This window comes from Emericellopsis atlantica (genome assembly GCF_019669845.1).
Source record: "Emericellopsis atlantica unplaced genomic scaffold F5Z01scaffold_5, whole genome shotgun sequence".
NCBI classification, from domain to species: domain Eukaryota; kingdom Fungi; phylum Ascomycota; class Sordariomycetes; order Hypocreales; family Bionectriaceae; genus Emericellopsis; species Emericellopsis atlantica.
This window is the reverse complement of record NW_025764707.1, coordinates 193,532-210,679: the sequence shown is the minus strand read 5'-3', so window position 1 is coordinate 210,679 and position 17,148 is coordinate 193,532. Positions and strand designations below refer to the sequence as shown.

Genomic DNA, 17,148 nt, shown 5'->3' with positions numbered 1-17,148 from the left:
GGATCCTACTCGCGCGTGCTGCGGACAGCACAATCCATTTTGGTTCATGATTACGGACTTTCGCTACCAGATTACTCTGCCTACATGTTTCTAAATAATTCCATTTTGAGAGCCGCCATCGAAGCACCCATCAAAATGGCTGCAGCTCTTCCTTTGTCCTGTCATGATGGAACTGAATCGGACACGGGCCCACAGCTTGGAGGTCGCAGCCAATCCTGCGGCGTAGGCAGATTCGTGCTGAGTGGCCCCTTCCCTCGGAAGCACGCGCCGTCTAAAAGGGTAGCCTCACCCAAGATTCCAGATTATTAGAACCTCTGCCTCGCCCGCTGTGCCTTAATTCTCCGGCCCATTTCAGATCTTCCCTCATTATTATTATTCTTTTGCGACCTACATAGGCAAGCAACTCACACGAGATTCCAACGCTGGCCCCAACGAGGTGGTTCATCCACCTCTTGACCATTAGCAGATCTCTCAGCATCTCCAACTTGCCGCTACGACTGCGCATCCAACTACGAACTCCATTCGCTGCCGTTCACACGTCATTTCAACCACCTTTCGCTCCGATCTCTACTTTCACGACGCTACAGTCACCACGAGTAGCGAAGATGTCGTCTGCCTACTCAGATGATGACCAGCCTCTGGTGAAGAGCAATGGGCACTGTAAGTCCTGCATTGCGCCTCTTGTCACTCGTCAGCATGTCTTGCGCGCTCCTGTCTGCGAATGTGAGGAACGCGTTAGGATAGACTCCAGACGGTCACCCAAAAGCTTGGCCCACCCAAAGTCTCAACCGCATCTTTTTTTTCCCTACTAGCTCTTGTTACACACCGAAGCTTTCATCATTCCTTATTATCTCAAAAATTCTTGGGGCGCATCCTGCATGAGATTTGAACGTCGACTGATTCGCCCTCGCAATCTAGTGTCGAATGAGAAAATTTCCCCCGCCGAGGACGCACGCCTTGACAAGTCTTTGCCTAACGATAAGGCCATGGCGCCTGGCATCTCCATACGGAATGGGCCAGTGGAGGATGCGATGGACGTCGACGAGCCGGTGACAAATGGCCACAAGCGCAAGTCGCGGCCCTCGATCTCCAAGCCCACGTACAAGGATGACTCAGGGAGCGAAGATGATCAGCCTCTGGTACGTTTTGAAGATGCAACAAGATTGTCGTCGCAACTATGTACTCAGACCAGTGTTAGGCGAAGCGGACCAAGACCAATGGCAACAACAACGCCGCATCGGACTCCGACGATGCGCCCTTGAAGAGCAAGAAGATGCCACCCTCGTACAAAGAGACGGCTCTTCCCGATACCTCCTCTGACGACGACACTCCCCTCAATGTCAAGCTGTCGAAGAAGAAGAGCGCCATCGAGAAGGCTGCTGCGAAGGAAGCCCAGCAAATCCGAGCGAAGGATGCGAAAACCAAAGCCAAGAAGGTTGTCAAGGATGAATCCGATGACGACGACAAGCCGATCGCCAAGAGCCGTCCGTCCAACGGCGCCGCATCCCATGCAAAACGCAAGTCCAACGGTGTGAAGAAGGAAGAGTCCGATTCAGATGCACCGATAAAGAAGACCAAGGCTGCGCCCAAGAAAGCCAAGGCAACCACTGCGTCCAACAAGAAGGTTAAGGCCAAGACCGAAACTCCAGACGTCGAGGATGAAGAGAAGTTTGCTTGGTGGAACGCCGAGAGCATGGGCGATGGTTCCATCAAGTGGCATACGCTTGAACACAACGGTGTCATTTTCCCTCCCGAGTACGAGCCGATGCCAAAGCATGTCAAGATGCGCTACGACGGAGAGCCCATTGATCTCAGCATCGAAGCGGAAGAAGTCGCTAGCTTCTGGGTTCATTTGATCATCACTAATTCTGTGGACAATTTGAACAAACCGCAGTTCCGGGAGAACTTCTTCAACGACTTCAAAGACTACGTCAAGAAATATGGTGCTACAACTAAAGATGGGAAGAAGGTTACCTTTACCAGCCTCGAAAAGTGCGACTTCCAGCCCATGGTCGACTACCTGGGCCCTCTGCACGAGGCCCGGAAGAACAAGTCGAAAGAAGAGAAGGCCGCCATCAAGAAAGCAAAGGACGAGGCGGAGGCGCCCTACCTTCACTGCATCTGGGACGGTCGGAAAGAATTGCTTGGCAACCCTCGTGTCGAACCTCCTGGCTTGTTTCGAGGCCGTGGCGAGCACCCCAAGACCGGTAAGGTCAAGACTCGAGTCTATCCCGAGCAAGTCACAATCAACATCGGCAAGGACGCAAAGGTTCCCACTCCACCGGCTGGTCACAAATGGGGCAAGGTCGTTCACGAACAAGGAGCAACGTGGGTCGCCATGTGGAAAGAAAACATCAACGGTGCTCACAAGTATGTGATGCTTGCTGCCAACAGCGCCATCAAAGGCATGAGCGACATGAAGAAGTTTGAGAAGGCGCGTGAGCTCAAGAAGCACATCGACAAGATTCGGAAGGATTATACCAAGGATCTCAAGTCGGAGCTCAGCGCTGATCGCCAACGGGCGACTGCCATGTACTTCATCGACAAGCTTGCTCTCAGAGCAGGCAACGAGAAGGACGCTGAAAACGAGGCGGAGACTGTCGGTTGCTGCTCTCTCAAGTTTGAGCACATCACCTTAACGCCACCCAACAAGGTGACCTTTGATTTCCTGGGCAAAGACAGTATCCGCTACCACGAGACCTCCGAGGTGGATCCGCAGATCTTCAAGAATCTTAAGATCTTCAAGAAACCGCCAAAGGGGGAGGGCGACGATATTTTTGACCGGTTGAGCGTAAGTCCGTCCTACCCTTGTGCCTTTGTGGCTTACTGACCAATTCGCAGACGACCCAACTCAACAAGCATTTGACAAGTTACATGCCGGGTTTGACCGCAAAGGTCTTCCGTACCTACAATGCGTCCTACACCATGTCTCAGGAACTTAAGAAGCTTGATAAGGATCCCCGTGCACGGGGTACTATTGCGGAGAAGGTGAAACTCTACAACGATGCCAACCGAGAGGTCGCAATTCTTTGCAACCACAAGAGAAGTGTCGGTGCTGCCCATGAGTCGCAGATGGCCAAGCTTGGCGACAAGATCAAGGGTATTAAGTATCAGAACTGGCGCATGAAGAAGATGATTCTTGATCTTGACAAGACCCAGCGCAAGAAACTGGGTGCTGCCTTTTTCGAGCGCGATGAAGATTTGACCGACGAGTGGATTAAGGAACATCAAGAATGGCTAGTAGAGCAGGAGCGCGTCAAGATTACCAAGAAATTCGAAAAGGAGAACGAGAAGCGGAAGGCAGACAAGGAGAAGCCCCATCCCGAGAAGGAGCTCAAAGAGCGTCTCCGGGCTTTGAAAGACCTCGAGGCCAAGTTCAAGAAGGAGAACAAGGACAACAAAGTCGAGGCTGAAGGCCGAAGCCCGACTGTCGAAAAATTCATTGCCAGCATCGAGAAGAACGAGGACCGCATCAAGACGATAGAATTGCAGGCTGCGGATCGTGATGGGAACAAGGAAGTTGCCTTGGGAACATCCAAAATCGTGAGTCAACTTACCCGATCAAATGAAGATGGAGACTAACATGGCACAGAACTATATCGACCCTCGATTGTCCGTGGTCTTCTGCAAGAAATTCGACGTCCCTATCGAGAAGATCTTTTCCAAGACCTTGCGGGACAAGTTCAACTGGGCGATCCAAACCGTTGAGGATAACGAAGATTGGGAGTTCTAGATTTTGGCCATCGGACAGGCGACTTGCATAGGATCGCTTCCAAACGAAAGGCATGCATCGAGCTTAGCATGGACAAGATGCAATCTATTCCCGACGTGGTATCGGTTTACACTGTGGGCGCGCGTGGGTGATGTCGTGGGACGGCTGCATCATATATCAGGAGCATGGGAAGCGCAACGAGTATCGTAGAGTTGGGTGAGCAAGAGTAGACCCGGGCAAGACTTGATTTTGGATGGAAGCACCGTGAAGCTGGTATTTGAACCGCGAGGCTTGCCAGAGACATATACAATATAACAATCTGAGCTTTGATGATATTGTTTACACAAGGTTGGCCGGTATGCAGGCGACGTGTGCGAGGCAAAGTATGCAACAAGATCCAGCAGTGGACTTGTCTTCATTAATATCAACAATGATTCTCGTGCTGCCCATCCATATCCTTATATATACACCTTGCAGAATGTGCAGCAGGCACCTCAACTCTATTATATATATGTGTAACATGCCGCCAATCCGTAAATGCTGATCAATGAGTCCGAATCCCAGATGCGCCAAAACCATGCCATGCAACCTTGCCAAATGCAGTAAAAGCAAATCCGAGCAACCAGAGTTCTTGGGTCCCTGTTGTGGCCCAGAATATTGCCATCGCTCCCTAAGCTGAAATCCCTCCATTCCACCATACGCCACGTTTTCTTATTGATGATTTGTTGTGCAGCTCAGATGCCGTGCCAGCTCGCAGGTCGCGGCAGTCATTGCGCCACGACAAAGGCGCCCAGCAGGGCCGCGAGGAGAAGCATCGCCGTCTGGGGCGCCTGTATCCTCGGCGAGCTACTGGGGAGCAGCTTGCCTTCGTCGGTCATAACCCAACCCTCTGGGATGGCGCTATCGGTAGGGCTCGAGCTCCCATCCCAAGGCCATCCCGTCTGCGTGGCCGTCGCCGAGCTGCCGTCATCGGCGATACCCCCGACGGGGACGGAGGCGTCCTCGGTCATGGCCGATCCCTCGGCGGTGGCTGTGACGGTGATGGCGTCCTTGTTGTCAATGTTGCCGTTGACCTCGCCGTCCTCGGCCTCGATGGACTGCCAGGACCCCGAGTTGTCGGTGTACTTGTACTTCTTCCCCGTGGAGTAGTCGGTGATGGAGAGCTTCTGGACGCTCATGGTAAAGGGGCCCTGGCTGTAGTCGGTCGGGCCGCCCGCCCACTTGACGGTGCCGGAGGGGTTGTGGTTGGGGTCACCGCCGGCCCAGGCGCCGAACTTGACCTGCATGGGCGTCTGCGGGTACTGGTTGTCCTCGGCGTCGTCGTAGCCTAGCTGGCGAACGACGGTGCCGTCGACCATCCACACGATGCGCTCGTTCGTCCAGTCGATGGTGTAGGTGATCCAGTCGGACTGCGTGTTCTTGACGTCGTGGAACTGCCCGCGGTTGTAGGTTGTCGTCTGGCCCTTGCCAAAGTAGTTGCTCTGCATCTCGTCTGGCGAACCGCCCAGCCATTCGATATCAATCTCGTCCAGGGTGTCGGATTCCAGTACCAGCGAGGAGACAATACCCGCGCCGGGCGCTGCCTTCATTGTGATTTCGACGCGGCCAAACATTATGGTGAAGAGTGATCCCAGTTGCGGCGCGTCGCCTCCTTGCGCGACTGTGAATTGTGCGCCATCTTGGTCGTCGTACGTCGGTGAGCCGGATGCGGCGAAGGAGTTGACCTCGCCTTTGGTGAAGTCGACGTTGATGGTCATGCCGAGGGCGATGTCGGCTGGACACTCGGCTACCATGGGTCAGTCGTGATCGCACATGATCGACGGTGGAAGGACTCACTGTTCAAGGGATTGCAGTCTGTCCATGTCTGGGCAGTTACTGTGCTAGCCAGCAGGCCACCCAGTACACCAAGCCCGCTTCGCCAGAGATTCCGCATTGTGGTATGTGGTGGATATAGTACTGTGTTGGCTGGTTGCTGGTCTGGGAGCCACAGTACTGTGTCTTGGGGAAGGCAGAGAGAGACTGTGTGTGTATCCGTACGTGCTTCGATCAGAAGAGGAGCGGCAAGTGTGTGTCTTTGAGAGGAACGTGGAAGATTGGGCCTCGAAGTGGCTGGTTGGGTATATCAATCAACCACGATCCCAGCCACCTCATGCAGATGCCTCTCGACGCTCTCGACATTGGTCGTCATTGACGTGGCTTCGCAGGTCCGCATGACTCCGAAATCTGGGCGCGCCAAACTCAAAGTGGAGCTTAACCAGGGTCAACATCGAATTGCCCAGGAATACGCTGGAAAACAATACTTTTTAGCAAGGCTTTTGCTGTGTCGGGCCTAGGCCTAGCACTGGCATAGGGGAGGTTGGGGCTTGTGGCGTAAAAACATGTGGCTGGGAATGGGAGCATCAGTCTGATACCTACCCTAGACATACAAATGCTCTATCTTGCTGTAGCATTTGTACATTGTCGGCTCATGCTGCCCTCACTCCATTGCAGTTGAACTTTTGGTTTTTATTTCGACTTCCAATTTATACATCGTCCAGACACAAAAGAGGGTCGTTGAATACCACCTCAGCTCTTTGGTTGTGTGGGCGATGCAGACGTCCACCAAACCACCACTGCTCTTATCAGGCGCAAACTCACCTAGGTTGGGCATTGACCAACAGTAGAAACACAGTGTCTCTACTTGCCTACAAGTATTGATCATACGACCGACTGTGGTGTCCTAGCGACACCAGAGGGTTTTCGCCATGGCATTGCCAACCGCATGGGCTTACATATGCGGTGCTTGGTCACGACGTAAGGGCGGGATAGTAGTATGGCCATCGCACTTCATAGGCGTACAGCCGTCATAGCAACGAATCCATCGTGTAGTAGCGTCCGCTGCATATACCCTGTGGTGACGCCTCGACACTCGGCAGCCTCCATTTGTCTCCCAGTACTTGTGGCCTTGACCACCAGCCTGAGCAAACCGCTTTTCGTTGATCCAGTGGCGAAGCGGCAGGCATGAGAGAAGGGTTTGGAGCATACCTGCAAGAAACAAAAGTGGCATGCACCACTGAAGGGCGCCCCGTGCATGAAGACGTGCAGACAACTTTCCTCTGAGCTGAGGGTGTCTAGATCATCAGTGCTGTACGGGCAGGCGACGTAGGCTGACCAGTGACGAAGGCCAATGGCTTGTATGCGAGAGGCCCTCATCATAGACGGTGACAGCAAGTATGTTGCCCTACGTCCGCCTTCACGCAGGTTCGTGTCCGATGGAAGCGATCACAGGTGGCAGAGCTGCTTGTCGTAGGGTCTGAACTCATGTCTCAGACACGCCCTACATCCGCGGCTAAGAACCTCCCCCACAGCCTCGTCATCTTAGACATGATGTGCCGCCGGCGATCTGGATTTCGTCCGCTTCATTCCCATGCCACTGTTTCGGATCATAACGCATTGCCGTCAAGGACGCGCGGAGAAGGGCTGGGGCCCAAGCAACGCATCGCTTCAAGTTGGTGCGATGGCAGCTTCGCCGAGCGAATGGTCCGTGCCAAACCTCGGCCTCGAAGTCAAGCTCAACGAAAGTTACTCTGCAGCCGCCAGTGACAAACATCGACTTGCCGCACGATCCCAATGATCTTAGGCGTCAAGGGCCCGACTCGGCTTGGGCTCTCCAGCGTCGACAGCCATATATGAGCCGCGTAGCTCAAGGACTGCTGCTCGCCGACAGCTGCGAGGATGGGGTAGGTCGGCGAGTGAGTACTGTACAGAGTTTGCTCGCTGCCAACGCCTTCCGTGAGCCGTCTGTTCCAGAAGAGTTGAACCCGAAAATGCGAGATTTTCACTCATGTTGCCACCACATGAGGGACGTACAAGCGTACCGCCAAAGCAAAGGACTTCGGTTCCGAAGGCTGCGCTGATGCAAGCCACGATGATGTCGTTGGTCGTGCTTACTTTCGCCGTGGCCTACGGAGTACAGCACGTGCCTATACTTGGTACGATACCTACCAAGTACGTATTGTATGCATGCCTGAGGCCCAGGTTTCAGAAGCTTCGGTCCCTTTGAAACTTTCTGGAAGGTCCACGACCCCACGAGGGCAAGGATGCGCGAACCGCTTGCTGGTCCAATTGGTCCAACAGACGACAAGCCCGCTTCCGAGTTCCTGCGCTAGTTCGGGAATCGTCTCAACCGTCATGCGGCCGCGACAAGGGCCGGTGGTGGGCGCCGCAGTCCACCCCAACCTCGGTCTGTGCGATAATATTAGCGGCCAGGCTGCAGAACGGGCCAAGACTGGGCGAGAATGCAAGACCCCAGAACGAGTGACGGAAAGCTGTGGAAGTTTGCCCGCGCATCTGGGCCCGGGGAGGCGAGTGAAATACCATGGATGGAGGTGCTCGAGGGTAATGGAGCACCGAGCACTCGCTCGGCCGATTAGTCTGTAATTAGATAGGTAGTTGCCAACGTCAGGCTACGGTGGTCCGAGCCAGCGGAATGGCCCCGGGAACCAGGGTACTATCTCCCAAGGACCAGGACAGGCCAATTGCAGCCTTCCTCACGGTCCTTACCACAGATCGAAGCAACTGAATTCTGATTGCCATGAGTGAAATACTGGCATGTCGTTGTGGACTTGTGGTCTGCCAGCAGCCGAGAGACAAAGCACGTGCATCGACAAGAGCCGGCACAGGAACTTGAAGTGGTTGAGTGTGGCACGCTGCCCTAATACGGCCACTGAAAGCAGCCGACGTTGGGCGAGCCGGCGAGGTCAACGTGCGCAACAGAAGTGTAATAGCTTTCCGATGACTTGCGCCAAGCTCTACTTCGAGGGTTCAGTGGCGATTTCTGTTATCGGCGCGAATGGAGACACCCATGAATCTGGGGGAGATCAGGGTCGGAAACGAGACCTTCTTTGGGTGGCCTACTCCGCTCTTGCTGGTACGGTGCCTGCGGAGCCATCCAAGTCCTCAGACGGAGAGACTGAGAGAGAGACCTCTGGGCTCTGATAAACTGTCATTGCCTTTCTGGGAAGCGAGGTCACATTGCGGACTACCAACGTGGCGAATTGGATGGACCGGGCAGCTTACCCAGCGCAGTAGGGTTGTGCCAGACTCCCAGTCCCAGACTCTCTCATCCATGTCGATTTTTTTTGACAGCTCTGCAGCCTCTGCTCATGAGTGGGACTGCAGCGAACGTGGCTCGACTGCAGGACTGCATCCTTGCTTTGTGTCTCGAATCTGCTCCCCACAAAGATTTGCGAGATTCATTCAAGCTTGACGGCAGGCAAACAGCGGGAACAGAACAAGAAAGAGTCACCGTCGCAACCGCGCTAGGCAGCTGTGCGGTGATCAATTGATGTTCGTGACTAGCAGTAGGCTTCAACGACGGCAAACTAGTTAATCTCTTGTTGAATTGGCGAGGCGAGGATCAGTGGGTAGAACCTGGGCTAGCGTAGTGAAGCCGGCGCCGATATGCGCCCAAGGCTGGGATGATCTGGCCCTGAAGTATCAGTGGATCCCGGACTGGGGGCGTAACTGTCTGTGCACCGACGAGGACGGCGCCGGGGAACATGGTTGCATGGGCCGTCGGCTGGGTAAGAAAGTGTCCCAACTTCAACCAGGGCACACTGACTGGACTGGCTTGCATCAACGACGAGGCAAAGCGAGTCGGGGAGCAATTCCAAGCCGCCACTCACCAGTCACCAGTGAGCAGTCGTTCCTGCAGTAGCGGGTTCGTGTTGGGAACGGTGCAGCTGGAGTGGCTGACTGTTGGCTCTGGAGTCTGTACCTGCATTGCACTCATGCACCCTCGTGGACGACGGAAAGCGTGCTGCAGCGGTTGGATAGAGGCCCTATCAAGGGACATGAGCCGAAAATTGACAATCTGGAGACTGGAGAGACGTAGATGGGGATTGACGATTGTCCTGTGTGATGACGATGAAGCGGTGACAGCGTACGGTATTCGCTGTCTGCCGAAATACAATGGGGACGATGTACCGTGGCAGGAACACGTCGACCAAAGCGCCGTCTTCAGCAGCAAGTGTGGTTGCAGTAATTATGCATCGACGAATGATGCACCTGCCGAGCGAAGTGCTATCACAATTTCGTCCCACGCGTGCAGGCGCGGCAGCGCTCGTGCATAAGTAGGCAGCACTGATCGAAACGGGCAAGAGCCCGCATGGATGAAACCAACCCTGGTTGCGAAGAACTTATGCATAGGCTCAATGCAGGCTTGTACGTACATGCAGCCTCGCACTTCAAGCAGGCCAGGCACGGTTCTTTGGAGCACGCCAGATGCAGGTACCAATTGCTGCATATCCATACCGCCCATCACAATTCACAAACGAGCGGAGGGGCCAGTCTGTCTCCACCTTTCGTCACACAACGGCACAATTCTAGGCCAGCACCGCGCCGGCTCTGCGTGATGTGCAAGTGCGGCCGAGCATTATCTCTGTCCGCACATCCTCTTATGCAGAGCCAAAGTTTCAGGTTACGCCAATGGTACGAGCCAATGGGGAGCTACCCGGAAGGCTGGTCTAAATATCCGTCCTTTTGGGTCTTCTGGAGACTGGACAGGACCCCACAGAATGACAACGTCTCTAGAAGAAGATCTACTGAATCAGACTATCTCTTTCACTTACTCGTGCAAAATGTCGATGCTCTTCGTCCGCGCTCACAGTAATTAATGCGTACCAAGTAGCGCCGTGGCAAATGGGGCAGACATGACATCCATTCATGCTGATATCTGTACTTGACGTAATGAGAAGCGTCAAGTATCAGTCGTCAGGTGAATCAGTCCCGGACAACCCCCCACGTACGAGGAGGACGATGATGTGACTACGTACGTATCTACGTACCTCCACCACAATCCAACAAGGCATCAGTTAGCATCGCGTAGATAGCAATGTGGTAGACACTGCCGGATCTAGCGTACAAGGTTTTGTGAGCTATGCCTAAGCCTAACCCACCATAGCTTAGCAAGCTGCGTGCTTGATCTCTTGAGGAATAGGGCCGGGATCCAAAGGATTTGCTGTCGACTTGTGGTTTGTCGCAGATGCGGCCGAATACCGAGGGCAAACACCGACAATTGTGAAATCAAAAGAAGAAAGGTGATCTGCCGGCGTTCTGCTGATTAGTCTGGTTTAGTGGCTTGTAGGTCGCCTGTCAACGAGCGGTGATGCTTGCTAGTGGATTTGGCGTGGAAGCGATTTTGAAGGAATCCCACAATCTAACTTAACTGAATATGAATTGGGCAACGAGATTGTCTACGATCCACCTTTGATCGAGGCATGGGGGCACATTGCATTAGCCCACGCCAAAGGCGATGGCATCTCGACATCGTCGGCGACACTGTCAATGCTGTTTCATTCCGCTCGAAACATGGGACTACTTGTCATTCAGAAGCAGTCAACGAAAATTTCCGCGTCTAGGCGCACGGGAAAGCACCGTCCCGGACCCTTGATTTGGGCCTATTGTCGTTGGCGGCCACTCTTCGTCTCGCTTAAATCACCAAACGGCCAATTAAGGCCATCTCTGACTCGCTGGCAGGGGATCTATTGGACCCAGCAGCACGCGAGCACCTGACTCTGTTTTATTCAACGCGAGTCGAATATCCAGCTGAACCGGTCGTCACGTTGTCACTCGTTACCCAGCAGTGGCCAAGAGACACATGACCAAATATCTGCCGACGTCAATCAGCGGCCATGTTGGCAGCTGTTGATGGCGCGCTATCCGCAGCCTCCTCTGTCCGGCCCTAATATCGTTGTATCAGACAGACGTGGAGCAGTGGGCCGACCGCGTAGGCTATCCCGCGTAAAGTGCTCGCGTCCATCGGGGAGCGTGAAGACGGGCCGCTACTGGTCCGTCGTGCCTGACCGTGGTGGGCGGACTCGGGCTGGGTCGCTCAATTTTGTGATTTGTGTGCTGCGCTTCGGACCTGACCAGACGAGAGGCATGCACAAGTGCGCATAGCGCAGGAGGCGAGCTCAGGCTGCTCAGCCGGTGCTGCTAATGCATGTGAGCGACAGACGGACTCTCCTCACGTTGCATCCGTAATTTCCACAAGAGCCAGTCTGGCCGACAGACGTGCCGCACAAAATTAATCCATGTTTTATCCATGTCCCTCCCCGGCTGTGGTGGCCCGTATGCGGTAGGTGGTTCATCTTGGATCCAGATCCCATATTCATGTTACAGCAATGAATGGATGGAGCAGGACGCGTGTCAGAGTGGTGTGCAGCTACTATGAGATGGATGTACCTCCTCACCAAGCCTACGCATAGTAGTTACCTATAGCAAGCAACGCACACTGCGAGCTAAACAGCAGAATAATGCATGAGGGCAGTGCAAATGAGTTTCCACATTGTTCTTGGGCAGTCAGTTGTGTTGAGCACAATTCGTTTGTGATCGACCTGCTGCCAACTGTTTCAGAGAGAGACGGTTGGGCTCAAGGTGTCTAGCACCGTCGTCATCGCTGTCCACTAATAACCATGACTTGTTGAATGCCGATCGAACGAGCATCCCGGCACCGAAGCGCACTCGTCGCTGGACTCGGTTGTGCTTGCCAGCTCGGCTTGCTTGTCACATTGAAGGCGACGACCGCGAGGATCACGAGGCAACATTTCAACATCTTTGATTTTGACTGGTCGCTAGGGTAGCCGCCAGAGACCAACGATAGCGCAGTGCAGCCAGCTGATTGTCAGTGACGGGCGAGAACAAAAATGGGCGAAACGCGCTTCTTCTTCGTAGGCGACATATCACTGGGACTGGTCGTATTAGGATTGTGAAAGATCAAGCGGGCTGTGCACCGCGTTTGCACAAGACAATCACACGCACAAAGAGCCAATGGCGAGCAGAGCTATGTCTTGTGCACTTTGTGTGGCCGCTCCAGCAGCAGTAACCTCCCCAATCAGACCTCAGGATCCCAATGCTTGCGTTCCACCTCGGCACAAAAGCGCGTAATGCAAGGCAAGTGTCCGCGCAAGGCGCAAAGGGCAGCCAGAGGCAGCCTGAACAGACCCGCTCTCACGCACACTTCGCTCCTGTGCTAGCCAGTGAACTGTTTGTTATGCACGCGCGTGCAGCCACCATGCCTCATGCACCCAGCTCCTGCCAACCAGCAGGATACGTGCTGTTATGCAAGCGCGTTTGTGCATGTCTGCCTGTCTAGTCGAGTCAAGTACCTCCGCGACTATTCAATATGGATAGTGACATTCGAGCTCCATCACGGTGCCCAAATTAGAACCTTGGGCTCTCCTCGTACCTGTCGCTGCGCCATCCTTCAATTTTCCATCCACTTTGATCTCATCCCACCACACGCACAGGCCGTGAGCTCGTAATGAATAGCACCACGGTCTTGTGGATAGGCAGCGCACCTGTCAACTTTGACGGCTCGTTATTCATCCAGCGTGGGAAAGACGTGACGCAAAAACTTGCCAACACGCTTGATGCCAACAAATGGCTTCTCCTCGCAGCGCAAAGAGACAACAAGCTCCAGTTTCTGTGCCGTAGGCTAGAATAAGAAAGAATGGCAAATACATATGGTCCACCACATGTACGTATTAGCTCTCTGCGGGACTCGCACACACATCACAGTCGTCCTCTATAGCGTACACGCCTGCCCAGGCACTATTCCGACACCCTCCAAGCCAATATCGGCGTCCTTCCACTCGAACGACGGTCCCGTATTTGAGTCCACCCACCACCCAGGCGTATTCTCGAGGGTTTCCTTTTTGCCCCAGACACTGGGAACAAGACCGGGGTTCCTGGTTGGAGGGGCTTGAGCCGTCTGGCCCGCCAGATGGATCCCCGGGCTACCCTGCTCTGGCTTGGTCCGCACCCCTGCCGGTCTGGTCTGCTCGAGTGAGACGGGCGTGGAGGGTAATTATGGGTATGGATACGCAACGAGGCAATGGCAGCTCACCATCCCAAGCCAGCACCATCAATGGACGTTGATCTTTCGGGCCCTCGTTGTGCCACTGGTACTTACTACTTATCCTCCATGCCTCCCCGTCCCCCAGTACCGGTTCGTCCTCATCTCTTGCCCATGATCGACACCCTTGTTCTTGTCGGCCTTGGTTCTGTGTGATCTTGCTCTTTTATACATGCCCTCCTGGTCCTTTCTTTATTCACTGGCTCGCGCTTTTATACTTTGGAACCCTTGAGATTCCTAGCCTCTCCTTCCTACTTGAAGACGCCTCCGACGACAACAAGCACTTGCACTCGCTACTGTCACACGAGCTCGACATCGACTCAAGTCTTCCCGAGCCTTAGCACCTTGGTCAACCACTACGTCCGACGTATACAACAACTCAGGACAGTCCATTCTCTTATACACCAGGAACCGGACCCCACCATCCTTTGGCATCTGCCGACGAGAAATACGACTGTACACTACGATATATAAATACGCTTAATACAATCACGACCTACCGACAAACCAGATCAGAGGTATGGGAGCTCCCTTGAGCCTCGTCAACATAGTACAATGGGTTGACTGACCATTGGCAGATCTTGCGAGAATGGATTCCCCCATGATGGCCTCGCTCGGACAGGCTCCCGTCTATTACAAGAATGCCATTGTCTACCAACAATCACAACCCCAACAGCAACAACCACAGTCACACCACCAGCAGCCGATGGGCATGTATGCCATGGCTCCCTCGAGTGGCGCCTATGCTCAGCCTCCCACCCTCTACAGCAACGGACCGTCTGTCCTCACGCCTACCGGCTCTCCCCGCCCTGTGAGCGCGCAGAAGCCTGCCATCCTCCTGGACACAGACATGGACTCGTACTTTCCCGCGACACCGCCTCTGTCGACCTCGGGCAGCACCGTGGGTAGCCCGTACAACTTCGAGGCGCTCCAGACTCCCATGAACCCCATGTTCTCCGGGATGGGTGAGCATGAGACGGCCAAGGACAGCTTGGAAGCTGCTGAGACTTCGGTGCTCGATCTGTCGAGCTGTGGCTCGCCTCCCATGACACCCAGTAAGTAATTTCACCATTTAATCTCGCCCAACAGCCAAGTACATTGTGCATGAGCTGGCCGAAACAGTGGACCAGTTTCGCGGCCAGTGTCGCGTCAGACCCACAGCCACACTTCTCAATATGCACATAGACGGGATATGAGACTAACATGCCTATCAGTGTACCTGCAGTCCCAAATCGGAAAGGCGCCATCTCTCACAGACTCCTTTTCGTCGTGCCCCTCGCTCTCTCCCTCCCCTGCCCCCTATGCTCGCTCTACCAGCTCTGAGCAAGACGTCGACTTTTGCGATCCGCGTCACTTGACTGTGGCCGGTGGTTCTGTGGACTCGACCTTGGCGCCCGAGGCTTCTCTCGACGAAGAGGCCCGCATCCTGCACCCCAAGCCCGAGCCTGCCGCCGTGCGCGCGCCCTCATTTGAGTTCAAGGTTGAGCTCCCTGGCGACCTGCCATCCTTCACCGACCTCTCGGATCTCGAGTCGGAGGAGGACTTTGTCAACAGCCTGGTCAACCTCGACGACACAGACGCTGCTGATATCACGCGCCCCCGCGCCTGCACTGGCTCATCGGTTGTCTCCCTCGGGCACTGCAGCTTCATTGGGGACGAGGATCTTACTTTTGATGGTTCAGACGCCCTTCAATTCTCCATCCCTAGCCCCCCCTCCACCGTCACCGCCGAGGACAGCCACCGCACCAAGCGCACCAAGAAGTCGCACAAGCAGAGCAGCGCATCTATCCCCTCCATCAACATGGCCTCCGCCGGGACGGAGCAGACTGCCGAGCCGGCACAGCAGGAGGAGTCTTCGCAGCACCAGCAGGCTGACGCCGATGCCACAGAGTCCAACCACTCGTCTGGCTCCGAAGAAGGCAATGCGCCTGCCCCCACAAACCGCCGCGGCCGCAAGCAATCGCTCACCGAAGACCCTTCTAAGACTTTTGTCTGTGAGCTTTGCAACCGCCGCTTCCGCCGGCAAGAACATCTCAAGCGCCACTACCGCTCCCTCCACACCCAGGATAAGCCTTTTGAGTGCGGCGACTGCGGCAAGAAGTTTTCCCGCAGTGACAATCTTGCCCAGCACGCCCGCACGCACGGCTCTGGTGCCATTGTCATGAACATCCTCAACGGTGAAACAGGGGAGCACGTGCCCCACGTGTACCCGCAAGACTCCATGCCTGGCTCAGTGGCCGCGAACGACGAGAGCTACCAGCAGTTTGGCAAGGTGCTCTTCCAGATGGCGGCTGAGGTACCCGGCAGCTCGAGCGAGGACAGCGCTGATGAGGGCAAGAAGCGCAAGCGCTCCGACTGAGAGGGTCACCTTGAAATACAATCATCAATCTGGTCACCCGTGGTCAGAACGCTTCCATGATACCACGACGCTTCAATTTCTTCAAAACGTCCAGACAGCCGCTTTGGCTTCTGGCGTTCTTAGGGTTCATACACATCATCCTGGGCGGTCCCAGTTGGGTAGAGGAGTACAAAAAAAAAACCACATCATCGGCTCTTCTTTCGCCGTCGATGGACATTTGCATTGGACAAGTCTCTCTACTTGTGCCATTTGAATTTGCGCGCAATTTTGATTTTCTCGGGGCGGTTATTTTTGGCGAGCCTTTGACGACATGGTGGGCCAACATTTCACATGGATGACGGAACACTGGCAGCTTTTTGTCTTTCCTTTACGCTCGTTGTAATGTGCCGAGGGAAAAGGAAAGGATATGGGGGCTGGGTCACCAAACCTTCTCTCTTCTCTCGGACATGCGGATTTTGCACGATGAGCGGACGCAAAAGTCTCTTTTGCGTCCGCGTTGCTGTGTCTTCACTTCACCTTCTTGCCAGTCTTTTCTGAGGGGGGTTCCTCATCGCCGTTGGCTATCCTTTTGGAGTTGTGCCGGTCACAGGCCTCTCGGGATAGCGACGATTGAGATAACTCTTTCTGTACGTATACTCTATAGACTGCGCCGTTTTGGCCAGTCACGAATTCAACGCTCACTTACGATGCCACCATGAATGAATGCTCTGTTTCCACGCTGTGACCGCACTGCTTTTTTTGATACTTGGCATGTCAATGTCTCGACACTTTTCGAGACCCTCACACAAACTCCTGGACCCTGACCCTGGACATGCCCAGCCTGCCGTGGGCAAAGTCATTCCCGCCACGAGGCGCTAATCGGTGTGTGCCTCGCGCTCGTCCAGGGTCCAGTCGAGATCGGAGTTTCGGATGGCCACGTCTAAATTCTACTGATTGTGATCATCTCGTCGCCGCCGTGAGGTATCATTCTTTGACTGGGGGAAGTTGGCACTAGCCTGGTCCAGTGCCGCCTCACCGCATAGTTAGATAGTACTGACTAAATCCGACAAGAGAACGAACCGTCCATTTGCCGTCACGCGTCTGTGCTTGGTGCACAGACACATCGTTCGTTGACCTGGTTCAAGCTTCTCGGTGATGAGCAGAGGGTCCTTTGGCAGGGGGGCCAGGCCCTCGAAGGGC

The 17,148-nt window shown here is 54.6% G+C and overlaps 3 protein-coding genes across 3 annotated transcripts; 2 read left to right on the top strand and 1 right to left on the bottom strand.

Annotated features, from left to right (window-relative positions):
• Positions 1-878: 878 nt before the first annotated feature.
• F5Z01DRAFT_617278 (uncharacterized protein) lies at positions 879-3,733 on the top strand (the record flags this gene model as incomplete). The annotated part of the gene is made up of 4 exons (XM_046260966.1): positions 879-1,139; positions 1,199-2,791; positions 2,842-3,543; positions 3,593-3,733. 4 exons carry the CDS (start codon positions 879-881, stop codon positions 3,731-3,733), a joined length of 2,697 nt encoding a protein of 898 aa, XP_046120934.1.
• Positions 3,734-4,479: 746 nt separating this feature from the next.
• F5Z01DRAFT_617333 (concanavalin A-like lectin/glucanase domain-containing protein) lies at positions 4,480-5,645 on the bottom strand (the record flags this gene model as incomplete). Its single annotated transcript, XM_046260970.1, has 2 exons — positions 4,480-5,498; positions 5,549-5,645. 2 exons carry the CDS (start codon positions 5,643-5,645, stop codon positions 4,480-4,482), a joined length of 1,116 nt encoding a protein of 371 aa, XP_046120933.1.
• Positions 5,646-13,953: 8,308 nt separating this feature from the next.
• F5Z01DRAFT_445275 (uncharacterized protein) lies at positions 13,954-16,192 on the top strand. The gene is made up of 3 exons (XM_046259805.1): positions 13,954-14,128; positions 14,189-14,665; positions 14,825-16,192. Exons 2-3 carry the CDS (start codon positions 14,200-14,202, stop codon positions 15,967-15,969), a joined length of 1,611 nt encoding a protein of 536 aa, XP_046120932.1. The 5' UTR covers positions 13,954-14,128; positions 14,189-14,199; the 3' UTR covers positions 15,970-16,192.
• Positions 16,193-17,148: the final 956 nt, after the last annotated feature.

What these genes read in the sequence shown, in the direction of transcription:
- F5Z01DRAFT_445275 (XM_046259805.1), top strand. Translation starts at nt 14,200, where the DNA reads ATGGATTCCCCCATGATGGCCTCGCTCGGACAGGCTCCCGTCTATTAC. An exon ending in CTCGCCTCCCATGACACCCA is followed by an intron (nt 14,666 to 14,824) that starts GTAAGTAATTTC and finishes CATGCCTATCAG; the next exon opens with TGTACCTGCAGTCCCAAATC.